Source organism: Protopterus annectens, chromosome 1.part0 (genome assembly GCF_019279795.1).
Source record: "Protopterus annectens isolate FY-2018-M chromosome 1.part0, PAN1.0, whole genome shotgun sequence".
Lineage (NCBI taxonomy): Eukaryota > Metazoa > Chordata > Ceratodontiformes > Protopteridae > Protopterus > Protopterus annectens.
Window position 1 is genome coordinate 1,017,298,767 of NC_056725.1, and position 27,430 is coordinate 1,017,326,196.

Genomic DNA, 27,430 nt, shown 5'->3' on the forward strand with positions numbered 1-27,430 from the left:
CATTCAATGGGCACAAAGCCTGAGGTGAGGCTATGACTGAACATGGTACTTAGGTGGGGTGCCAGTTCATTCTGTAGTCCATGTAGAAGGCAGCCTGGGATGTTGTCAGGTCCCACGGATGCTGTGTTCTTGGCTTTGGAGAGTGAGATTTTTACCTGTGCAGCCGTGATTACAGGAACTTTGCATTCTTCCGGTATAAAGATGGGCCCTTTAGGGGGTGAGAGGGGGGTAAAGTTAGCACTGAACCTATCTGCCAGGATGTTGGCAGTATGAGTTGGTTCTGTATATTTAGTGTCATTGTGCTGTAACTCAGAGCAGATCTGAGTGTTGCCATTGAGAGTCTTGACATAGTTATAGAATGCTTTGTGGTTGCCTTTAGAATCAGTGGGGATTTTGTTTTCATAACTAGCTTTGGATGTTTTTATGAGAGATCTCAGCTTCTTACTGAGGCTGACCAGAGAGCTCCACCAATCATGGGATTTTACTCTTTTTTGCAACAGTTTCTTTCTTCTGTTGTAGAGTTTATTTATAGCAGAAGACCACCAGATTGGCTTCCTTTTTTTGGAGGATAGCATCTTGGTTCTGTTAGGGATAGCACGATCCATGCACTCGTATAAGTGCTTATAAAGTGCATTTGTGCAGGATTCAGCAGTCATACCTCTATTGTCCATCTGCATGGGTGTTGTGAAGTTTGCTACTTCTGTCTTAAGAAGCGTGAAGTTGGCTTTGGAGAAATTTTTTACAGTTGTTTTCCTAATGGGGGTGGGAGTGGGATGTGGATGTCTAGGGTGATTAGCTTGTGGTTGGATCTGACCAACGAGGAGCTGACCTCTGGTGTGGAACACTGGTCGCCCATGTTGGTGATGACCAGGTCTAGGATATTGCTGCCCCTGGTGGCGGTGTGGATAAGTTGATCCAAGGCGTTGGAATTGATGATTTCCAGAAAACGTTGAGCAAAAGAGTTGGTACACGAGTAGTTTTCCCAGTTATTGGTAGGGTAGTTGAAATCACCCATTATTAGAGTGTTGGGTTGTACCTTAATATTTTCCAGTGTATCAAGAAATGAGGAGTGGGAATCTTGGGGCATGGTGGGGGGTCTGTAGCAAGCTACAATCTGGATTGCGGTTTTGCCCAGAGTTAGTTGAACTTGGATAATCTTGGATGCATTATGTTGAGCAACTAGCTTGGAGGTGTGGATATCCTTAATGAATATGGACACACCTCCACCTTTAGTGTTTTGGTCCGGGTTTGGTGGCCGAATGGTGTGGTATGAATTATACTCTGGTAATGCAGGGGTGCTCTCTGGAGCTTTGAACCAGGTCTCTGTCACTGCACAAATGTCAATGTTCTCCATTTTTAGGAGTGCCTCGAGTGAGTGCATTTTGAGGTTTAGACTTCTAGCATTGAGTAGCATTACCCTCAGATTTTGCTTGCTTGTACCTGTTACGGTGGTGAATTTGTCATTTGAACTTTGCCTAAAAAAGGTGCTATAGGGGTGGCAACAGCCTTTGCCAGTATCCGGAATCCCAAGGGCGACAGGTGCAGGCCATCTCTGGCAAAGCAGCGTGGTCTGTTGATCATGTCATCCCAGGCAGACAGATACTGGATTCCCTTAGAATGACATCAGAAGCTTAGCCAATTGTTAAAGTCAATCATTTTGTACTTGTACTGTTGTAACATTCTGGGTGATGGCAGGATGCTACTCAGGGCTAGGGTCATACTTGCCTTGGCTACAAGATCAGAGAGCTCCTCCATGTCTCTTTTCATGTAGTCATTCACACCAACATGGACAATGACAGAGTCATATTTGTACTTGTTGTGGAGTGACCTGAGTGCGTGCGTTATGTGGCGGATCCTGGCACCCGACAGGCAGCTGACAGTAACTTTTTCCTTGTTTAGCCTGGTGAGAGGAACATCACTGTGCCTGACTATAGAGTCACCTAAGACTAGAGTGCTGGGTACGTTATGCCTTATGGGCTGTAGTTGAGTGGCACACTGAGTATGTGGGCTATGTGTCATTTGGGTTGTGTTGGGGGGTGGAGGTTGCTTGCATTTCTGCTTTGCAGGTCTCGGTTGTTTGGGCAGATTTTTACTGAGAGCCTCCGTGAATGTAGGTGTGTGTTTTGTGCTTCTGTGTGTGTGTTTTGGTGGTGTAGGTTTTGAAAGACTATGTGATGAGTGTGGTGCGGTCCAAGTGTTTACCTTCTCCTCTTGACTGTATAGTCCAGTCTTGGGTGAAGAGAGATTTGCTTCCAGTTTGGCTATATAAGTGCATCTCTCACAGGTCGTAGTGTTGGGTGGTGGGAGGAGAGGGTTGTCTGTGTACATGAGGCAATTGCTGCATTGTCCCAAGATGCCCAGATTCATCAGGTAGACAGGAGAAATCACTGGGAGCTGACCTTGAGACATGCCTGAATAGGTGCTTATTTATGAAGTACTAAAAACTGTTTTCCTCTAAACAAGTGAGGAAAGTTGAGTGCTGTAGTAATTTGTAACTTATTTAGTGCTTACAATGAACAAATGCTGAGCTCAAACAGATTTGAGTGCTAAAACTAAAAAGCTGGCTAGTTGCAAGGGAAAATTTGAAGAGCAGACTTTATGGTGCCAGGAATAGTTTAACCCTAGTTAAGTGTGTGTGTGTGTGTGGGGGGGGGGGGCTCGGGAGCTCACAAACAGTCCTGGACACAGCAAATCTGTATCTGGACAAGACCTGCCACAGGAAAGGGGAGAAGCAAGCTTAGAATTTTTTTTTCAGTAAAACTGGAAATGGAGAAAGCTGGAACAGAAGTTAATTCAACGTTAAGAATCTGAGTGGGTTGGCCTTCACAAATGTTCTCTATTAGATTGAATGAACTAATGACACTAGACTGGGAGGAGTGTCACAGATCAAATACACAGTTTGGGTGGGCAACTGCAAAGCCACCAAGTTTAAGAACACCACAGCACTAGGGAGGGTGGGTGGAAAAAATTACAGTTCCTAGCTGTAGCCACTAAATGAAAGTTTTAAACAGATCAAGGAGCAAGCAGACTCTAGAGAATGCTTTTAACCGTAAACGGACAATTATAGTAATGCACACTATTACAGTTCCTAGCTGTAGAACACACAAACCTCAAAAAAATCAAAAATGCACAGAAAAGCTCGGATAGAATATCCCCCTTTGAATTTTTATCCCTGGGATAATAATTTGTCCTTTATCATGGCTTAATTGCAAAGTAGTCTGCCATTGTTTCATGGTCATTGTAATGTAGTCGATTAGCGTAAAGTGTATCTTACACATTTTTAAGCACTCTTTTATCCATGAATGTGGGATACTATCAAATGCTTTTTTGTAGTCAATCCATGCCATACTTAGATTCTTCCCCGTTTTACAGTTCTCCACTATGACGTATTTAACAGTAATTGATCCTTTTGTTCCATGCGACTTTCTTTTATTGCCCTTTTCTTCTACTGCCATAATTGAGTTTTCTTCTAAGTGACTATAAACTCTGTAAGCATCAATTCCCATGTGCAGTTTATACATCGTCGGAAGGCAAGTTATTGGTCTATAATTTTTAGGGTAACTTGCAGGTTCACTCAAGTAGGAGCATTGTTTTTCCTGTTGTTAGCCAGGATGGTGTCTGTTCAGGGTGTGCATATAATTAGTTCTTACTCATGGCTAAATCTTCATGCAAAGATGTTAATACTTTAAGCCAGAAGTTAGGTACTGCATCTGGGCCCGGGGTTTCCAATTAGAGGCTTTTCTTAACTTTGTTTCAAACTCTCTGGCTGTTACTTCATCCCATTTTATATCCTGCACCTTTAAACTTCTTATTCTTTCTTTTACTTCCTCTATTCATTTAGCATCTTTGTTATGTTCCACAGGATCTTCATAGATACTTCTCCAAAATGTATCTATTTCTTCTTTTTTTGGAGATAATTTGGATATGTGTTGGGTGGTTGAGATGATGAGGAAGAAGACCAGCAGTAATGTGAAAGCATGAAATAAATGAAAGAACTGTAAAATTGTTACTTCCATCAGCTTCTCTGCAAGAAGTAATTAAAAAGACTTGGAAATTTGGAGTGTGTTAAATTGGTGGGAGGACCATAAAGCATTAATTCCTAGCACCTGCAATGCAATCATTTTCTAGAAGGATAATGAAGGGATTGTAGATATGGTTCTTTTTTCCTAGTAATATAGGGGATTATGATTGAATCTCTGATTACAACCTGTTTATTATTTGTTCGAGACATGAATGCCAAGAAATTCATCTCTCAAGCAAAGCTCGAGAGGTGAATCTTGGCAGCCACGTTGAGAACACAAAATTTAGGGCTATGATCAGAGATCCTATCATAATTATTTATAGCGCATGGAGTTTTCTCTTCTCCATGTACTATTAGCTACAGCAAAAAAACCCCCAAAAACGCTAAGTGTTTTGCTATCTTTTAAAGCCGTAAAAGTAGTTAGCCACTTGATGAGAGCTATCAGAAAGGCAGTGTAACACATATTTCCAGTGAGTTTACACTCGTCTTACTATGTTAGCAAACTGTCCAGATTTTCACAGAATGTCCAGATTTTTGCCTCATTTGTTTTGTCTGCTCCTCATAAAGTTCATGGTTTTAAGAGAAATATGGAGGACTCAAGACTCTAAATAATGAAATATATTTAGGTTTCAGAATTTTTACCCTTCAGAAAATACAGGTGAACGAACACACATCTTGTTACTCAAGTAACCTTCTTCATTTTAAGAGGAAGGGACACCTCATTGGCATGGACAGTAGGCAGAACCAGATTTTTTTCTGCCACTGTCGTTTATTGATCTGTACTGTCAGATTTTACCTCCAAACACAGGACCTGACCTTAGCAATTTCAGCATGGGGTGCTTAACATTTGCTAAGGTCGGGTCTCACGTCACTCTGATACTTAACTGATTTGTTTTTTCTGAATATCAGGACATAATCATCACACTCCAAACAGTACAAAACTTATGAAGTAAGCTGCATGGAATTATAGTTCAGCATGCAGAGGTATTTAAAATGTAAGAGGGATTATCAATGACTGCTCTTTATTTAACTGCTGTTTATGCTAGTGATGTTAAAGAAAGAAAGTACGTTTGTACTGTAATGCAGCTGTGGTTTATACTGGAACAATGATAAAGGGTGGATATAAGTAGTACAGTGTTGTGACCTTAGACTGCTGAGAGGAGGAGATGAAAGTGTACTGATCAAATTGTTATAAAATTAAGGTAGTTTTCCCTGGTGTACAAGTGGATGTGTAGACTAATCCTCTTGGTTTGCGCTTCAGACAAGGGGGGAAAGTTTTCTTTTTCTGAAAAAACAGACTAAAAAATGAAAAATATGTAAAATAATAGTGTCCTGGCATTTAGGAAGAAGTACTTCATGCATCTGTAAAACTCTTAACTGTTTTTCTCTCCATTAGCAAAGTTCTGCAGCTACAGCCAGTTTGTCTACAGGTCATTAGCGTATATCCTATGGGTTTTCACTACAGGGGGTTTAAGATATTACACAGTGAAGACTCTTGCTTGGCTGGGTGTCTATTTTTGTTTGTCTATGTGGCTTACAATTTTAAAAACAGGACTATATCTCCTATAGGTAAATCTGCTTACGACCTTTTCCAGGGTTGTCATGTTAAGTGACAACAAAATCACCAAATTTAAAAAAAAATACAACAGGTAGCATAATCAGTACACAGAAAAATGAAAATGCTAAAAAGAATACTTCCTGCCTGGATGCTCTGAAATCTGTAGTTGGAAGTGTGACAGGCTTGTGTAACAGAACTGACTGCAATCTCTTGGCAAACAAAAGAAAATGAGGACTTCACAAGTTAATATCCCCTTCACAGCCAAATTTCCAGTGGATATTTACATGGTGTAGAGTAACCTAGCACCTGAAAGAGGTTAACCACACTTCTGTAGAATTTATCCGGAAGACAGGTATCTTCCTATGCTCAAATCCTACTATTTAGAATGTTATATAGGAATGATCTTTACGATGAACATGCAAGAAACTTTTCACCCAAGCATTATCATGTGGTAAAGAAGGATGGAACAGAATGAGATTATGGCTCGAAACAAACAGCATTATACAGACACCAGAAGCATGCTGCATGAGACCATCAAAATGTTTAACCTAGGTCTGTGGTAGTGCTGGGAAAATCTGAACTGATATAAACGCACACAGAGAAGTAAAACAGCTGGTGATCAGTGATGCTGTAGGATTTCTCCTCATAGCATGACAATACGTATTTGCTTATTTATATTACTTGATATTGCATACTCATCGCTTGATTTTGTTCAACATAATGCATAAGACTCCTTATTAACCCTTCCTATCCTTCCTCCTCCTGCCCCGTCCAGACATTTTAGCATTTAACATTATCCAAAGGTGTGTGGGGGGGGGGTATTCCTTTCCATAGACAGTCTGTGTTATGAAGTTGTGTAATTTCTCAATCATTACTGATGGATGAGAAAAGAAATCCTGGTGAACAGTCATCTGCAGCTGGCTTAGTTTTCTGGCAACCAGAGAGTATGCTGCTACTGCACAGCTTACACTGCAAGGACAAAGTTGCATGTTTGCATACCTCTGACCTAAATCCATCACTTAGCAGGCTGTAGTCCTGCTTTTTTTGTTAGGGCATGGGCCAGCATCTGTTAACAAAGAGGTGGCATTTGGGCACTGAAACCTAGCTGCATCCTTCCTGCCAGGAGGAACAAACATCAGCCACTCCTTCCCATCCCTTCCACATGGCCCTTCCAGCATCCTGTCCCACTAATTAAACAATGGTCTTTGGAGTTCTGTTCAGGGCTCCCATTTCTCTGGCAAGAATTTGGCCACACTGAATAATACAGTGCAATGGCAAACAGGAAAAAAACACTGAATAATACAGTGCAATGGCAAACAGGAAAATAACACTGAATAATACAGTGCAATGGAAAACAGGAAAAAACACTGAATAATACAGTGCAATGGCAAACAGGAAAAAACACTGAATAATACAGTGCAATGGCAAACAGGAAAAAACACTGAATAATACAGTGCAATGGCAAACAGGAAAAATGTTCTATCCTATGACAAAAGACATTGCTGTAAATACACAAGTCCCCTCACCTAAATAAATAAAATGATACAAACGGAAAGAACTTAATTAGCAAAATGATCTGTAAGCACTATGGGGAAATTGAAACAATGAAAAGATGATTTGGAAAGACTATGGGAAACACTTCACAGACTGAAAAGCTAGTAAGAAATGGCACTTCACAGACTGAAAAGCTAGTAAGAAATGGTAAATATATTCAATCATCCAGTGGTTAGACAGTTTGTTCTACCACACTATTTTTAAGTATGGCAAAGTGAAGTTCTAACAGCTTTTGAAAGCAGTTTTACCTTATTCTGCTGTTATTTGCTGGCTGGTATTGTCTGTTAATGTACTTATGGACTTCATAACAAGATCTTGCACACTTAAGCTCTGTTAAGATCAGGTTTCATGCTAGGAAAGTGCTTAACAAGTACGCCTTTTTTCCATTCTTATAGCATAACCCTGATGCTCCATGCACTACAAATACTGTTTAAGACAAAGTTGACAGCTTTTTGTAACAATGAAAATACCAAACTTAAGGTTTATTTTTCATAAGTAAATTAACAGATACAAAATAACATCTTACCATGCTAGCTGCTTTCAGAGAGAAAGAGATATTATCAATAAATCCAATGAGATCTGCTGGGACCAGCCTGTCAAAGTATTTCGCACAAATATCATACACATGTAACCACTGAGATTCAGTGTTAGGTTTTTCTGTAATGAGCTGGGGATCTCCATTCCAAAAGAGTTTCTGCAGCCATACTGCATGCACGGAACTAGAAGTCAACATATTTCCACCTTTCTTTGGTATTTTGGGTGCCAGTTTGGAAATGGATAAAACATTCTGACTGGTAAGAACGGGTTCCAACACTTCCAAAGGGTTTGATTCCTCATCTGTTAATTTTTTATAATTTAGACCTAGTAAAACAGAAAAAAAGTTATTGGTAAGCACTTTTTTTCAATGGTTAAAACAAAGACAACAGTAGCAGAAAAATAATGATTTGGTCAGTCTTCTATACAGCAGCCTTTCCTGTACAGCTCATACTATTACACCACAATTAACTTATGAATTAATATATTTATTTGGACTTTTAATTAAATTACTCACACTTTGCATAATTTACCTTTCTGCTCATCTTGGCATGCTTACTCTCATTAACAGAACAGAGTGAAATGATGTTAGTAATCTGATTTTGTAAAGTACTTCTGCAACAAGTACTTCAATAAATCTGAGTTTGAACGTTTCATGTTGCCACAGCTCTGAAGAGTTAATATCAGCTTTACTTTATTGCAGGTGGGACTATACCATTTAATCACATGACTCCTATCAAAAATTTCAGTCTGTGTTACCCTATATCATTTCATGTTCAGATTTAACTTTCCATTCATCAGTTTCTATGCAGAACTCCAGGAAGCAAAGCTAGTATTTATTTCATGTTCTCATGTTTTGAAATGTTAGGAAAGAGAAGGCATAATTCATAATTTTCTCTGGTTTTGTGCAATTATTTATCACTACGATCTACTTTTGTGAAAATCTTTTCTGTGGTTGTGCTATAATTCACATGTTCCAATTGTATAATATCCATTGTACAAAGATAACCTGTAGGCCCTATAAAATATTGCAAGATAACTATAAGATTCAATCAAATGAGGTTAGAAATGATTGGGAAAAGGCAATTTACAAAGGAAAACAGGAAGAAAATTGGTAGGGCTCCTACTTATGCAACAAAGTCTAGAAGGTATATGATTTTTACGTGGAAATGTTTCAGTATGTATTTTATACACCAAGCAGAATTCAGAGGATTTTTTTCCTTGGCTAGATAACAAATGCTAGAAATATGATGGGGAAGAGACAGACAGGTTTTTTGGGGAATGTAACAAGCTGACATGTCTTTAAAAAACATACAAAGTACTTTGACAGAAATGTTTGTGGAAAAATGCAGCCAACTAAGGATTTTTTTTGAGCAGGGATACAGGCTCCAAACTGCCTAGACCCAGAAAGTACTAAGTTTAATGCTATTGGGTGCCAAAAAAAGCAATGACTACAAAAGGAACGTCAAACTCTATACTAAACATAATGGAATTTTTTAATACTGAAAAGGAGATTAAACAGGGAAGGACAAAATTCACAGAAATAGAATGAATTTCTGGAAACATTATATTCAGAATAATGATCAGGAGGAGGAGGAGAAGTGAGGTTTAAGGGAATCCAAGAAATGAGTAAGTTACATAATGCTGGGGTGAATGAATACTGTGATTAAGAAAACGTACGCGTATAATGCAGGACAATAACTTATGTTTTTTTTCTGTTTAATGTACGTGAACTTGCAGTTTAAAATGTGATTATTTAATAGAAATGTTTAAAAAAAAATCAAGCCAGAGGCAAGACATATAATGCCCTGACGTCTTCAAATGAAAATCCCCTTTAAAGAAAGTTTCACGTCAACACGAGAAGTCAAAAGTGGATAAACTGATATTCAAAGAAGACAAAGTAACTTAAAAAAGTCAGTAGCACAACCTAAGGTCCTTCAGACTTTAAATATCTGTTCTACATCTTGGCAGAATAAGGTATGGTGGTCTGGAATCAGGCCTGGTAGCAGCAAGCTCTGTACAACTGACCAAGGCATGGGTGACACCTTCTCTCTGGAATGCACCAGCCAGGATAGTAGTGGGGGGGGGGTGACTTATTCCAGACTCTTCACTGCCTATCAAATAAGTAAGATAAGTATTAGGTAAAGCTTCTTCTAGTCAGGGATGAGCTCAACAGCTGCAAAGACCACAGGGGCCACTTCTGAGACACACACACACTTCTTTGTGAGCTTGATTGAAGTCTATCCTTCATTTCTTACTTCTTCTGAAAATTCAGCAGAAGTCTGGAGCTACATTTGGGGCTTTCTTATTAATCACCATGTGAAAACATTAACCTCAACAATTTTCATTTAGTGAGTTAATTGACTTCATAAGGGGGAACCAACAAGTATCTTTACTTAGTTGCCAGAAAAAACATCACTGGTAATTAAGAATACCTCCTTTTCATGGAAAAACTGAGAAATGACTAGCAGCCTCTCGGCTATGTCACAAAGAAAGAACAATCAGCCATGATATTCATAACAAATAACAGATAAAGTTTACTGCATCAATTGTTTGAAGAAACGTAGTCTTCTTCATTGAGCCTAAACATGGATACTAGTTAAAATTTAGAATTCAGCATACTGTTGGGTCGTTTCCACATTCAGGAACAGATGCACTAAGGACGATACACTTTATAATATAATATCTCATCCACCAAACCCTTCAATTCAGCTGCTGTCCATCAGTGAGCATCTTCCTGTTCCTGCTGCTCAAGAAACAATGGCTCTCTGTATCCCATTGCTACTAAGTGATACACTGCTATACACTTACTTTACCACCCACAGAGGGAGAGTGGATGGAACATCTAGAACACTATAAGGTGGATCCTGTTTACAGGTTAAATGACACAGCAAGAATGTAAGTTTATAGCAAACTCCTGTTACCCTACTTGATACACCCAAAGGACTGTATAATCCTATGCAGTAATACAACAAAGGTACGAGGAGTAAGAAGAAAACACTAGGACTACCAAGAAAGCTAAAAGCTTGGAATACCTGCCCAGAAAGCTTAACTTTATGATCACTGACAAGAAAGCTATACAGGAAATAGATAACACTGACAAAAGATTGCAATGACCAAAAAAAAAAATAAATCACTGGAGGCAACCCTTCTAAAAGGAGCAAAATGATGTAGCTCTATGTGAGGACAGAACACACACAGACAAACAAACCATGAACATAAGGCAGGCAACTGACACTCCCAAACTTTATGAGGTGAGGTGATAAACCACTGATCTTTCACTAACTCATACCATCAGAAGGAGGGAATTGACCCCCATCTCACAGGTGAATCAAGAGATTCAAGGCAGTGAAACACTCACTGAGGACACTGAAAGAAGGGCCCTGTACAAGACAAATTACAACCTCCTCAAGAAGAAGAGTGCAGGAAGGGGAAGGAAAACGATCATGCTTACTTTAAATCCTTGAAACAAGCCCTGAGAAAGAATAAAAAAAGCAGGGCAAATCTATAGACAAACATGAAAGAACTCCATCCTAATGGACACCCAGACCCAAAAGGTGATACTGGCAAGCCTGTACACAGAGATCAAAATCTAACCTTGCCTCGGGCAGGCTCTAATGGAAAGGAGATTATGAGATGCTTGGCTAGTCAGCACCAGAATTTAGCCCCACCCTCTCATTAGCAAAGTACAGTTGTGCTAAATATTTCACATAAAAAAGATATTTGAGGACAGATTACTGTAATAGTAGATCAATAACTGGGCTCATCCAGTTTCTGTCCCACCTTTGTATGGTCAGAGTTACATCACTTGTGCCATTCTTCCTTATGTGGAATGACAGCAGTCTTAAGAATACCTCAGAAAGTGGTTATATAAGTGCACCACAGACTTGTATATTTGTGCTACCATAATCCTGCTTATGTTCTCTAAATCAAACAGCATCCTTAGAGGGAACTGCATTTATAGCAGACAAATGTCAACATCCAAATGAAGCAAAATATTATTATAATACATCAAAAATAAAACCAAAACATTTCACAGGAAACAATTACAGCTAAAGAAAATACAGATCCTTCAGGTGTTGGAGGAAGAGCAGCCTTAATGATGCACTAATCTTCCTCAAAAATCTTTTTAAAAAAAATCTACTGTTATGTTAAGTATCTAGTTTCCACTTGGCTACACAATACAAATGAAAGTACTGTTGCATAAGAACGTACCATAACAGTAGATGTCCAAGTAGATTACTGTTGCAGTATTCACTACATACGGAAAGTATCCTACCAAGGATACCATACATTTGTCCTGCATATCAAAGCTTGGGTACCTTCCTCTTGTGCCATTCGTCCAACGTGGCCACAAGCACAAGACTGCAAGACAGTACATAAGAGAGGTACTGGTGCGAAACTCCTCTAGATTTTCTTGCCCCATATCAGAACATAGAGGCAAACAAATGAGTTTTTGTCTAACATCTATTACAGGGGGAAATGCATATGGGATCCATCATGGCCATAAGAAAGAAAAAATATATATAGAAGAGAAGGCTGAATGAAGGGACGGTGTTCATACTGCATCACTGATCTACTTCTACACAACTGTACTATGTACTTCACTGATCACTACTGCAGTATTCATTACGCATGGGAAGATTATCAAAGCTTTTTAGAGTGTCTGGAATGAGGGAAAAAGTAGTGGAACTGAAATCCAGAACTCCTTGTATGACAGATCTTGTGAAACAAATCCTGGATCTGGAGAAATAAGCAATTTTATAATACCTAGTGAAAGTGTGAATGAAAGTCCAAGTAACTGCTTCTAAAATGGATCTTGTGTCCAGACACTTGAAAAAGGCAACTGAAGATGCTACTGCTCTGGTGGAATGAGCTTTAACCTGACCTGGAAGGGGGTTTCCCATGGAGGGAATAAGAGGCACAGCTCAGGTGGGATGAGCGGGGCAGTCTTTAGTGCAATGCCAGCAATGAATGCTCACACTGCATTTGCAGTCAGAGCTGAAGCACTGTAACCCTCCATGTCTTCAGTGCATTTCTGAGCTGTAGTGCTCAGTGTGTGGCATAAATTGTAACATTTGCTTGCTATAAATGCAGTTTGCTGCAGTTTAAAAGGAGATAACAGCATTTTTTGATACTCAAGTTAAAGGAGAGGATTTTCTTTTGGCTCCTCAACTTAATGTTAAAGGGAAGGGGATGACAGATCAGGGAATAGTCAGAAGTGAAGTGCTGTAGCACTCCATGTGTAGCATACATTGTAGCAGATGACTGCTATAAACAATAGCCATAACTACCAAACAGTAGTTTGCTAAAGTCCAAAAGGAGAGAAGTGCATTGTTTGCTCCTTAAGTCTGAGGAGAGGAGTTTTTTTATGCCTCAACTTAATGTTAAGGGAGTCACCACATTACGGTATGGCACCAGGTACAAGAATAGCTAGTTGCACCTGTGGAAGGAATAACAAAAGAAAATGGCTAATGAAATCCATCCAGAGATGGCTTGATTTGAGGCAAGGCCAACCAACCTCTTATCCTGAAAGATAGCAAAAAGGTGGTCAGTATTCCTGATAGCTTTACTTTTGACAAGAGAAAGAAGGTAGGCAACTTTACTAATTGGTTTATAAAAAGTTCACTGACAACCTTACATATAAAAGACAGGTTGGTCCTAAGGAGCACCCTTTCCATAAGCATGACAATGCAGCCATTTTCCAAGTTTCTAGGCATGAACCTCTGAAGCAAAACAGTTTGAGCTGTTTGCATAGAGATGAGGCAAAGATATCTCTTTGCAGATTTACAACTGATAGGCGTGAAGAAAGACTTCTCTGTTTAACATCCATTAGTGAAGGTCTGCCTTGGATCTGTTCAGGTAATGAGCCAGAGTATTCATCTCTGGGGTATGTACACGGCCTAAAGAAAGTGATTGTTTTGAACAGTTTTTCCCAGGCTGTCACTTCAAGTCTGCAGAGATAATAGGGTTTAGTCCCTCCTCGTCTGTTGATATACAGCATTACGGCAGTATTGTCTGGGTGCCTTTGCAGAAACTGAAGAGTCAGAATCAGGACTTTTATTTCTTTGACATTTATATGGAATTTTCGGTCACGTTCTGATGAAACACCTGGACCTTTATGTTCATTGAACGTGCTTTGCGTGCCAAATCTGATGCATATGTGGAAACTTCCTGGCAGGGAGGAGGAATAAGAAAAGGCACTCCTGGATTGAGTGGCACCTGGCTGATCTACCAGAAAAATTCTTTACTTGTGAAGGGAAAGAGAGTATTTAGGAAGTTCAAAGGTTATCAGTGCTATGCCCAAATAGGCTTTAGGTATCAGTGAACCTTCCTCATGTGCGAAGCTGGCAATAGTTATCAATTGTATAGATGAAGCCATACACCCCAGGGCTCTCAAAATCTCTCTCTTGCTCATGTAAGATCTAGTGGAAACAGTGACTGGAGTTATGAAATCAGAAACCGCATCTTGTCCTGAGGAAGAAATGCCACCATGGAGACAGTTGAAATGGCAACCAAGGAAGATCAAGTCTTAAGATGGAAGACAGACTTTTTCAAGTTCATTTTGAAGCTAAGGCAAAGATAAAGGTCCATGGTGAACTTGAGAGCAAGGATAAGATTCTCTTTTGAAGAAGCCTGGGGAAGAAAACTGTCTATACAGGACTAGATATGAATACTCTGGAACCTACAGAAGGCTATGACATTTGGTGAATACCTTTGGAGCTGTACAAATACTAAAGGGCAAAGCAGAAAATGAAAGTGAACCTGTAAGGAACATTTCAATAACTGTCTTTTCTCTCAGTAAATGAGAATATGTAGATATGCACCTTGAACTATGAAGCCCTTAGAAAAGTGTTGAAGACTGGTAGATCCAGAATAGGCCTCCCAACTGCCCTCCAGTCTCAGAACTGACAGTCTTGAGTAAAACATTGTTTTTCTGTTGATGGATAGGAACTGGTTCTACACTTTTCTGATGGTGCACTTATTTCAGAATGGTAAAAGTAGGTAGTGGAGACACACGTGGAACACCCAAATAGGTTGGAGGAAAATGCCAAGTTAGTCTGCAACATTTCTCTATGTTGCTGATGACTCATTGGTCTAAAGTCATCAATCTCCATACAGGGAGGGAATGAGCAAGTTTGTCAAATGAGGCAAACAGTCACAAGTTGTCATATTTTTCTGGGAAAGAATCATTTAGTCCTTTGAAGCTTGGCTGGTTTCTCCTGAGTTTTTTTGACAAGTATTTTACCCTTCTGCTACTGTTTTTGTTCTTTTCACAAAAAAAAAAGATCCAACACAGGAATGATGATTTCTCTGCAGCTATTTTATAGGAGACTGAAAAATCTGTTTAAACTGCTATAAGATTTTGCCTCTCCACTAAAGGCTTTTAAAAATTTCAGCAGCAGGTCCAAAGGATGTTTCCCTATCTAGAGGAACATCCAATAATTTAGATTTGACACCTTAAGGTAAAGAAGGTAGTCGAAATCAGGAGTACGTCCTTAAGACAGACTCTGACGCTACAGCTCTGGAAGATGCATCAGAAGCATCACAACTGGATTTGATAGAACACCTAGCAAATGGGTTGTGAAACTGAGCAAAGATGATAAGGCAGTTTTATTATCTGACTCACATGTGTCAGTCAGGAGTTTATTCAGGTCTTCAATAATAGACAAAAGATATCTGACCATACATGTGTAATAGTTTATGTTTCAGAAAGAAAGGGTACCTGAGGTGTTCTCCTTCTTTCTGTACCTCTCCATAGCCCTACTATCATTATCACTAGTCAAAGCATTAAAAAATGGAAGTAACTTGGTGAGCTTTCCAGATTTTACAGAAAGCACTGCAAGGTTTGAAAATGTTTATAAATTAATTTGTGCATGTCTGGAACTTTGCTAAACCTGTCAGATTTTTTATTTATTAGAAGTTGAGATTCTGAGTTCAGAAGTGTAGCAAGGGTCGGGGAAGGGGCAGCTGCCCAAGGTGTAAGACATTAGGGGGTGCAATAGGGAAGTGCAGTTCCTGCATTCTCTTCGGTACCACCACTTCTGAAATGTGGGTACAGAAAGGCACTTCAGCGCTTATTGTGTGGTAAGCTGTAGCAATCAGCTTGCTACAGTTCTTTTCCTATTCTCTTCTTTAACTGAAGAGTTGAGGGGGGCAGGGATGTGTTTTGGAGCAACAGACTACAGGAATGGACAGAAGTTTGCTTTAACAAGTATTTGTCAATTAGCAGAATACCTATATAAACAGTTCATTTCTTGTAAACCAGGTGTAACTTTTCTGGAACATACTAAGGTGCTGTTTCTCAAATAATAAACCCTGTGTACCCTGCGTCTATTCTGACAGCATGAATAGAAGACTGAAATCTGAATAGACTAGTTAAGAGGGAAACAGCAGAAATAACTTTAGGCATATATAATGGTCTACTTTTTAAGTACCCTTTCACTATAAAATGCTGCAGAAGGTAATGTATATGCAAGAGACTAACTCAAATTCTTCTGCTCAAAGGTCTCCAGCATGTCATACACTGACAGACTGAAGTCACTGTCACTGTACTCAGTAGCAGACAGACTGCTTAGATTAGACTTGTGCGTGGCCTACAGGGCAATCTCAGATCCAAACCTAATGGAAATGCTGCACATCAGTAACTCAAATGGGACAAGGGTCACCTACTCCAGGGACCTAAACATGGTCTGCAACATAAATAGGACTTGCTGGAGAAACAGCTGTGTCTCTCAAAGGGTGCCACTCCTCTGGAATAGGCTACCAATTCACATCAAATAGAGCCCCCTATGACCTTATTTAAGTGAAGCCTGGATGACTACATGGGAAAAGTACAGTTGTGTGCACTTACCATAAATGTAGATGTTCGAGTGTCTTCACTGTTGCAGTCATCACTGTAGGGTTCTTCCTGCTGGCAGGCAGTCCTCGGTCGGCCAGAATCCCAAAGTCTGGGTCTGGCATCGGCTGTTCAGTCATGCTCCCTGACGTCAGAGCGCCAGGAGTACAAAGCTGCCAGCCAACGCCATGTTCTCCAGTTTTTCTTGCCCCAGATGTCAGGTGCCTAAAAATGAAAGCCAATAGTAAAAATCAAAAAATAACATACCACAAACCCCATAGCCTGTAGCAAATACACCTCAGAAGAAAGGTCAAGTAGGTAAGCAGACTAGTGAAAGTATAAGAGGGGACAGGAGGGAGGGTAACCCAGACTGCAACAGTGAAGATACTCGAACATCTACATTTATGGTAAGTGTACACAACTGTACTATGTTCATCGTGTTTCACTGTTGCAGTCATCACTGTAGGGTTGAATCCCAAAGTTGAGATAAGGGGTGGTGGTTATAGAGAAGAAGGCGCGGCTAGAAGGTCCTGCAAGACTGCAGAAGCAAAGCCTGCCCTAGACTTAGAGTAAAGAGGTAGATTGTAGTGCTTAGAGAAAGTATGCACTGAACTCCAAGTTGCAGCTTCCAAAATATCTTTGGTAGGTACTCCCCTGAGAAAGGCAGCTGAAGTAGCAGCAGCTCTGGTAGAGTGAGTCCTAATTTTTCCTGGGATTTGCTTTCCATGATGAGTGTAACAAAATCTAATTCCATGCGCAATCCATATAACTGTGGTGTTGTCTGTTCGTATCAGCAGTTGTCCTGGTTGTAGAAGATCCCTGAAAGCCAAGAGGGCATTCTGAACAGCTAACATCTCTTTTAAATTGATATGTAAGTGCTTCTGATCCTCTGTCCAAAAACCTTGCAGACCCTTTCCCTGCAAGTGGGCTCCCCGTGCGTAATCCGAGGGGTCCGTGGTTAACACTTGGCTGGCTGGAGGTAGACTGAAGGCTTTCCCTTTGTTGTGAAGACATGCCATGGTCCACCAATGGAATTCCTTTTATAGGCAAGGCAAGACAGCAATCTGTGTGTCTAGACTGTGGCAATGCTGGGACCATACACTTTTTAGGTACCATTGTATTTTTCTCATATATAGTCTTGCATTTGGTTTGAGAAGACCTAGACAATGGAGTGCTTCCATTGTCTAGGTCCTGCAGGAGGCCATGTAACCCAAAGCCTGCAGGAATTTCCTTGCAGTAAGCTGAGTTATAGAAGCCAAGGTTTTGAAAGTGGTAGCCAGATGTAGTTGTTTTTCGGATGTCAGGAATGCCATCTGAGTTGTTGTGTTTAAAAGAGCACCCAGAAAAGTTATCTGTTGTGTGGGGGTCAAATTTGACTTTTTTATGTTCACAGTGAATCTCAGATACTTGAGAAGATTTTGAACAAATTCCAGGTGTTGGAGTAAAACATCCTTGCTGTCTGCTTGAATAAGGCAGTCGTCCAGATAAGGGTAAATTTGAATACCCTTGAGTCTGCAGTAAGCTGCTACTGCTGCCAGGCACTTGGTGAAGACTCTGGGCGCAGTAGACAAGCCAAAGGGCAGCACAGAGAATTGGTAATGTTTCGAGCCGGCCTTGAACTGGAGGTATTTTCTGCACTCCTGTCTGATAGGGATGTGTAGGTAAGCCTCCTTTAAATCCAATGTCACCATCCATGCATTTTTGCTCAACATTGGCAGGAGCTGCTGCAGAGTAAGCAATTTGAACTTTGGTATCTCCAGGAAAGTATTTAAGACTGACAGATCCAGGATGGGTCTCCATGAGTTTTGCTTTCTGGGAACTAGAAAGAGCCTTGAGTAAAAGCCTTGCCCCATCTCTGATTGTGGAACCAGTTCTATGGCCCTCATAGCCATGAGGGATCCCACCTGGTTTAATGCCTCGGACCATTGGTGTTTTGGTAGGTCTGGCCATCCGTTTGGCCTTGGCAAGGTATGAAAGTGGAATTTGTAACTTCTTGAAACTACATCCAGAACCCACTTGTCTTGGGTTATGTAAGTCCAATTTTGTTGAAAAAGAGAGAGTTTTCCTCCCAGAGGGGCATCCAGGAAAGAAGTTCCTGCAGCCATGCAGGGGGAGTCATTGAGCCTGTTTTCTATAAGTTTGAGGTCTGCCCTCTCCACCCCTGGATGTGGAAGCACTCCATTGTCTAGGTCTGTAAGAGGTCTGTGTTTGAGGCTTCCCTCTGGTGCGCCTATATCTACCCCTCTGAGACCTGTCAGAGCTGGGAAAAGACCAATTTTTTGTTGGCCAATTTCTGCTAAATCTGGGGGGCTGAACTTGTAAGAAATCCTTAACCGTTTGCATGGATTTTGCCTTATCCTCCATTGCCTTTATTACCTCTTCAGCCTTAGGCCCAAACAAAACATTATGCTGAACAGGAGCATCCAGTAATTTTGCTTTCACTTGATCAGGTAAGTTTTGTTCCTTTAACCAAGCATGTCTTCTAATGACTGTACCAGAGGCAGCCACCCTGCAAGAAGCCTCCAAGGCATCAAAACCACAGTGTAAACCATGCTTCCCCACTTGTTCAGTAGCATGCATCAAATCATGTACTTCCTTATTATCTGCACATGCAGAAATGGTACCTAACTTTTGTTTCATAACAGACAGTAGAAACTGCTGATATTTTAGCATATGAAATTGGCAATTTAAAGCCCTAATCGATAAAGTAGCAGAAGTATACACTTTTTTGCCCCATCTCTCCAAAGCTCTGGAATCCTTATCTGTCGGAATAGGATTTTTAGCTGAGGCAGCCTAAACCCCCTTAGGACCCTGAGAAATGGTTTCTGGATCAGCAGTCTGATTTTTGTAAAGGAACTGGTGGGAGTCAGGGACCCTGTAATATCTGTCGGGCTTAGCAGGGGCTGGAGGAAAGGAGTCAAGAGTTAAATTAGCCTCAGAAAAGGCATCATCCACAATATCCAAAATAGGAGGAATAGCCAGGGGTCTACGTTGGGGAAGAAGGAAATCCCTGAGCCTTCTTTTAGATTCCGAGTACTCCTGTCCCTCCCAGTGAAAATGTTCCCTCATGTCATGTAAAGTTTCCCAAAAAGAAAAATCCTCAGGGGGAGAAGCTGATGGAATAGATTCCGCAGCATCAGAATCTTCATAAGGAGGGAAAGAATATTCCTGTTCAGAGGAAGTCATTGAAGAAATAGATGCCTGATCAGAAGATTCATAATCCAACTCTTGTCTTGGCCTTTTGTCCGGAGGGGGATGTGAACCCCTAATCATGGTTAGCAAGTCCTCCTCCATTTTAAGTAACTGTTTCTGGGATTTGGGTCCCGGATCAGAAGAGGCCTGAGCTGGTGTCTTAGATTTAGAAGGAGTCTTTGTCCTTGGTTTTGCCTTTATCAGAAGCTGTGTTGGCCTGAAAACCCCCTCGGAAGCCGGTACCTACACAGCGGCTCCGGACCCATCCGAGGGAGCATTGTCCGAAGGTCCTGCAGCTGGAGTGCTCAAAGGCCTAGTTGGCTCCTCGTGGGAGTCCATTTCGGCTATCGGTTCTGAAATGGCCGACAACAGGGGCTGCGAAAGCACCTCACTGACGACGGCCGAACCTGAAGCTGGCTCTGGTTGTGTAACGTCGTCTGATTTAGACCTCGGAGGCCTGTCCTTATCCTTGCGTCGTTTGTGAACTCCGGTAGTCGGAAGAGTGTCCGACGACATTTTATAATTAAATCGCCTACCAAAGTAGTGAAAAGCAAAATCGTACCTCCACTTAATCGTACGTTGATTAAATCTAGCACAAAACCGACAACTAGCTACGTCATGGTCAGGGCCTAAACAAGGAATACAGTAAGAATGGAAATCCTTATGAGGTATTTGCTTCCCACAAGAAATGCAATTATTAACTTTTTCTGACATCGGACTGGAGCAAGAAAAAAGTTTCCCCAACAGGGTACTTAGCTTTGAGAAGAAGAAGTAAGTCTTCGGACTGAAGTACGAAAAAATATCAGGAGTCAGCCGACCGGCACTTGCAAACTGCTTTCTCCGCACGGCAAGAAAGACTGGAGAACATGGCGTCAGCTGGCAGCTTTGTACTACTGGCGCTCTGACATCAGGAAGCATGACTGAACAGCCGACGCTGGACCCAGACTTTGGGATTCTGGCCAACCGAGGACTGCCTGCCGGCAGGAAGAACCCTACAGTGATGACTGCAACAGTGAAACACGATGAACATCTGTAAATTCCTGCCAGGGATTTCACTTATGTTCCTTCTAGATATGTGCAGTTGCTGCTAAATAAGATCTTGAATTTTGGCAAGATCCTTTATATCGGGTTTCTCTACTATTATATCGGGTACACATATAGCCGGTTTTAGGCACCAGCGAACCCTCCAGTCACTGGGGGGCCCCCAACCACTGCAACTTATGTTATCTTGATATTTTGTAACATGTCTGTCAAACCAACAAAAGCTAGTACAGCAAGCTTGTATACTTAAACCAGGTAAGCAACAATAACTCGTATTTATCTCCTTCAAAATTCAAACATCTTTAGTTATAATAACAGTATTTTGTCAAGTAACAAGCTTTACAATTTCATTAAATATTTTACCAATGACATAATGCTCCAGCCTAGTTAAGCCCTGTTGGTGGACATCCTCTTCACTAAAATTAACAACATAGCCAGCTTTAGGTACCTGCAATAACTGCGGCTGCAGGGGGCCCCTTAATCCATACTGACTGCGTGGGGGCCCCACAAAAGCTGCTGTTGGTTGGGGAAAATGAGGAGAAAAAAATGTATGAATTTTCAATTACACTCTTTAACCTGAACAGTACTGTAATATGACCCTGTTAGGACAAAGCTGTAATGAACATAAGCAAAGTAAGCACTAGATAGATCAGCAGCCCAGGGTGACCAATCTCAGTGCAAACTGTGGAGTTTAAGAAGAGTTGATACTTCTAATCTTCAGGGATGTTTCTTTTTCAGGATTTTTATACATACTGGCAGAACAACTGGTACTATAACTCTCAACATCTTTGCTGAAGAATTCTGTTCAGTGATAAAAATAGCATAATAAAGTCTCAAAATGAGGTACACATTTTATATATTACTCTAATTCACTTAAAACAGTTACTAAAATAACACATTTTGCATCAACAAGCATTTTTTAGACAATAAGTATAAAACTCTGATTACTTGATTTAGTGTGACAGAGTAAAATTATGAGACACAATCAGGAATATCTGTGAAATCAGGGATAGTGATAGGTATTAATTTACTACTTACTGAGGTAAATAAGATTGTCTTATCCCTGTTGCTGTTTGATGACTGATAAACAGCAGTCACTGATCTTGTGTAGCAGTACTAGTGTTGTACAATGTACTTGCTGAAATAAGTATAAAATTAACATTGCTGTGATGTGTGTGTGTGTGTGTGTGTGTGTGTGTGTGTGTGTGTGTGTGTGTGTGTGTAAAATATCACTGATTTTTATCAATGCACTCATCCAATAAAGCCGGAACACACACTTTATTCTTTTGGGTATCAATAAAAAATGTAGCTAACAAGTGATTATATTTCAAAAGTAAGGCATAATGTATGTCATAGGCATTCAGACACTTAGATCTTCTAGGTATCGGGTGGCCTCCACTCCCTAGACTGTATAAATAGATACATGGTGCTCCCTTAATCATCCTTGACTGTGGGGACCCCAAAAAAGCTGTTTTTGGTTGAGGAAAAATGAGGAGAAAAAAATGCTTTCATTTTCTGATTGCACTCTTTAGCCTGGATGGAGTTATATGATATGACCCTGTTAGGATAAAACCGATAATAGCCTTTGTCCTCAACCACAAACATTCTAAAACATCCCTGCTCAGATGTTTGTGCACAGAAATTTACCATAGGTTATGTGGGTGCTGGGGATTGTGTAGTCATCATTTCCTTTACTTTTCTAACAGACCTCAGAGGTATACAAAGAAAGTTACTTTAGCTCCTGTAGGGGCAGTGTACTGCCCGGTAGCAGCAAAGTAGAATACATTATTGCAGTCATTGTTTATTTTTACTTTCCTCACAATCAAACATCAGACACATACACAGCTGGTTGCCTGTGGAGTTAGGATCGAGGAGTTAGTAGGCATGCTATATATATGTATTTCAGCAGTCACTTGAAATACATGACTGTGGCCATTTGAACCTCTGCTTTCATCTCAATCTAACACCAGAGGGTTGCATAGGCAGTGACTGTCTTTTTGGGAGGATTAGTGAGGCAGGCAGTATTTCCATACAGGATCTGTGCATCCTCACAATTGACTTTTTAGTTTACTTGGAGCTCCTATTTTTGTCAGCTTTGAATTTTAAGTCTTGGGTAGAACCTATGTCTTCACTGAAAGAAAAAAAGACTGAAATTCTTTTTTCTTACTCATAGTTTTTGTTTAGGCCACTTTTGGATTAAAAGGTTGGGAAATGCTCTAGCTTCTGGGGGCAGCGGCTTATTGGAGTTATTTCCTAAATGGTTATTTCTATGCTGACTTGGTCAAGAAAGTATATCGAAAAGAGAGAAGAAAAACTAAAGCTGAACAGCAACATTGAATTTCTTTCCTTAATCATCATTTCTGTTCAAGACATCATTGAGTAAAAAGAAACAAAAATAAACTTAAAAAGCACTTTAGAGCATATATAAAGTTATGGCTTCTTGAAAAAGCTGAAGAAAAAAAGGTAAAATGTGAGAAATAAAAAAAAAAGTAATGTGCATAAGTGGGAAGCCCAACATGGGGAAAACAGAGGGGAACTCTGGAGGGGGTGTGTGTGTTTTTTTTTTTTTTTTTTTTTGGCGGGGGCTGAAACAGTAACCAGTGCCCTAGGGTCCCATTGCATATTAGTTCTGTCCTGTACATAGAGTTGTTGTAATGTATCCTTGTTACACCTAAATGGCAGTAACTGTAAATGTCTTTTTGTGAGATGGGCCAACACAGTGTGGTATGTATGCTTGTTGTAATAGGATCATTGTAACTACAGGTCAGTCTGTGTGTACTACTCCTAATTGCCTGCAACATGAACTAAAAAGATGAATAGAAGTAGTGGCAGTGACAGGGTGATACTTAGACTGAAAGGGGCCAGGGGACCCCAACTTGACATTTGCTGGGGGCCCCCAAAATGCTAACACCAGCCCTGGGTACACATGGCTAGGCTTATAAAGACCTTTGGGTCAATAGCCTAGAAACCACTTATGAACCTACAATAACTAGAAATAAATTTTTCAAGGGCAGCTATTTATCATCCAGTAATTGAGCTGATTGAAATAGATGTAATGTTAACTTTTCTAACATGTAGGATGATTTCCAGGACGAAGATATGTCTTCTTGCTTGTCTTATATTCACAACACCCTATAAGAAAGTCTTACTAGACAAGTTCACTGCAATCACAGGAAATCAACAGCACACAAGAAAATAATGCAGAGATATGTACCATTAAAGATGAATAAATCAGACTGCATTCAAAGAGATGGTTAAAGTAATCTATTAAAGTTGGAACTGGTGAATTCAAGGGGTGCATAACTTTAAAATATGAACAAGAAACTGGTAGCACAGCTTCAAAAGGTTTTTTTTTTTTGAGTCCTTCAAAAGCTTTAATGCTTAGCCAGTTTATTTTGTAATGTGTTTTCTTATATAACATGTAAAGTACACAGGATACAATTTCACAAGAGAGGAAAAGCATAACTCGTTTTTTTATTAAATAAAAGGCAAGTGAGTCCCACTGTATAATTAACATTCCTTGACCTATGAATCTACAAAGTAAGGTAATTGCAAAAACAGAAAATTTGCTATATTACAAAATTATGATATATACAACATATTGAATTCTGCAACAGTGAAGTGGTAAACAAAATGAAATGCCACAGGACCTTAAAAAGGTTTGACCAGACTCGTATTAACTTGCTCTTTTTTTTTAAATCTTTGATAAACATTATGTGACTATTGGTATGTGAAGTCTTACTATATCCACAACAATAATTAGAATCCTGACTCCTTGTGCATAGGAAAACTATACTACATCACCCAAAAACAAGAAACTTGAAGCCTATATTTTAAAAACACTTAACTTCAAGTTCTTTGTGCTAGAAGGATGCAAACAGAAAGTTATGTCTTACCAAAACTTGGCATCTGTGTTGTTCATCTTTATTCCTCCTCATAACAGGGTCTTCGAGCCAATCCTCGGATCCAGCTCGGCCACATCTTCCAGGCTTGGATTTGACTCTAAAGCTCCTCCCTCTTACCCATAATGCACTACACCCACCCAAGCACCTTAGATCAAGTTTGCTGATCCATCATCCAATCAGGAAATTAGGACAATAGGAATGAAAGACAACTGAAGTTAAGACATGGGACCGGAGTGTCCCGCTATACTCCATAGATCCTCTGAAAGAAAAAGGCAGGGGGATGGCTGGATGGCAAAAGTGAAAAGGAATGAAGATGGACAACACAGATGCCAAGTTATGGTAAGACATAACTTTCTAATCTGATTTTGTCCTCTTCATTCCTCCTCACGATAAGATAAGTGTCCCCAGCTATGTGATTCCTGCGTGGCCTTTACGAAAGGATGTGCAAGAGCGCCACAGAGCCAGAGGAAGCCCTGCTCCTAGACACAATATCCAATTTGTAGTGTGCATAAAAGGTGTGATTGTTTGATCAGGTGGCTGCCACACAAATATCATCAATGGAAATTTTGGAAGAGAAGGCAGAAGTAGCAGCCATAGATCTAGTTGAATGCGCTCTTGGAGGTCAAGGCAGTTCCAAGCCCCTCTGGGAATAAATGAAAGTGATATGGTCAGTGATCTATTTAGCCAATGTGATTTTAGATACTGCTCGACCTAGTTTGTTAGTAGAGAAAGTTATAAACAAAGTACAGTTGTGTACCTACCATAAATGTAGATGTTCAAGTGTATTCACTGTTGCAGTCATTACTCTTGGGTTATCCTGCTGGCAGGCTACCCTCAGTCGGCCAGAATTCCAAAGTCTAGGTCCGGCGTCGGTTGCTGTCTCCTCTTCCCTGACGTCAGTGCGCCAGGGGTATAAAAGATGCAGCCGACGCCATTTTCTTCAGTTTTTCTTGCCCCAGATGTCAGGTGCCCCCAAATTGGTAGGCTGCAATATGCCAATAAAAATGCATGCACAAAAATAACATTTCCTTCATCTACAAGCAAATACACCAAATAGGTTGTATAGGATAGAGAAGTGCAGATAAGTCCCAGCAAAGAAAAGGGGGATGGTGGGTGTGTAACCTGGACTGCAACAGTGAATACACTCAAACATCTACATTTATGGTAGGTACACAAGGGTACTATGTTCATCGTGTTTCACTGTTGCAGTCATTACTCTTGGGTTGAATCCCAAAGCTGAGGAAGGGTGGCTGGGCTAAATAGGATTTGGAGAGGCTAAAAGGCCTTGCAGAACTGCAGTGGCAAAGCCTGCTCTGGATTTAGAGTACAGAGGTAAGTGGTAGTGCTTTGTAAAGGTGTGCACTGAACTCCAAGTTGCGGCCTCTAAGATATCTTTGGTTGGTACTCCTCTGAGGAAGGCTGCTGAAGTGGCTGCTGCTCTTGTGGAATGAGGCCTAATGCCCTTAGGCACTGATTTGCCATGTTGAAAATAGCAGAAACGGATGCAATGGCCTATCCATTTTGAAATAGTCTGTTTTGAGATGGCCTTTCCTTGTGATCCTGCAGCATATGACACTAAAAGTTGCTCAGTCTTTCTGAAAGCTTTAGTTCTGTCCAAGTAGAATCGTAACTGCCTGTGTATGTCCAAAGAATGCAGAATTTTCTCACCCTTGTTCTGTGGATTAGGATAAAAGGTTGGCAAGTGAATGGTTCGGTTAAGGGCCACACTGGACACCACCTTAGGCATAAATGTGGGTTTTTTCCTCAGAGAAACCCTGTCTGGATGAAAAATGATGAAAGGTTCCACAGCCATGAGTGCTTGTAACTCAGAGACTCGCCTTGCAGAGGTTATTGCTAGGAGCAGAGCTGTTTTCCAGGATAAGAATTTTATATCTGCTGTTGATGCTGGCTCAAATGGAGGCAGTGTGAGTTTTTCCAAAACATAATTGAGGTCCCAGGCTGGAATTGGTGCTCTCCTTGGAGGTCTTAAGTTTTTGGCCCCTCTGAGGTACTGCCTTATTAAAGGATGAGAAAAGATAGGTGGTTCCGTATTGTAATGGGCTGAAATGGCAGAGGCATGAATCTTAATTGATGAGAAGGAAAGGCCTTTGTTCAGCATCTCAGTTAGGTATTGTAAAATCTGAGGGATATTTGGTACACAAGTGTCAATGCCTTGTTCCTGGTTCCAAGCACAGAATCTCTTCCATTTTTCTGCATAAGATTTTCTGGTGCTGGGCCTCCTGGCCTCCAAAATAACATCCATAACAGCTTTTGAAAGTGGAGTGTTCTGAATGGCTGCCAGATTTAAGGTCCTGAGTTGGCTGTGCAGGATCTGATTGTTTTGTTGGGTCAGCGAGTGAGACGTTTGAGGCAATATCCATGCTGGACCTTGAGACAAGCTCTTTAGGATTGGGTACCAGTGCTGGCGTGACCAGTCTGGTGCTATCAGTATCATTTTTGGCTTCTCTTGTCTGACCTTTAGGAGTACCCTGGGAAGGAGAGGCAGTGGGGGAAAAGCATATACCGTTAGTTTTTTCCAGCTGAAGGATAGGACATCCACTTTCCATGCTTGCTTGTGATAAATCCTTGTGCAAAATCTCTGCAATTGGCAGTTGTGAGGGGAGGCAAATAGATCTATGTCTGGGCATCCCCATTTCCTTAATATCATGCTGAAGACTTGTGGATCCAGTTTCCATTTGTGGGGATCCATGAGGTTTCTGCTTAGTTTGTCTGCCAGAGTATTTGTTTTGCCTGGCAGGAATTGTGCTTGCAGGTGAATTTGAAAA

At 40.6% G+C, this 27,430-nt stretch overlaps 1 protein-coding gene across 1 annotated transcript in view; it reads right to left on the reverse strand.

The window, feature by feature from the left end:
• The window catches only part of NBAS (NBAS subunit of NRZ tethering complex), a 3,380,746-nt gene that overhangs the window by 1,066,530 nt on the left and 2,286,786 nt on the right, over positions 1-27,430 (reverse strand). The window contains exon 44 of the mRNA XM_044064792.1: positions 7,660-7,994. Within this exon, the coding sequence (XP_043920727.1) occupies positions 7,660-7,994 (335 nt within the window). The remainder of the gene's footprint in view (positions 1-7,659; positions 7,995-27,430) is intronic.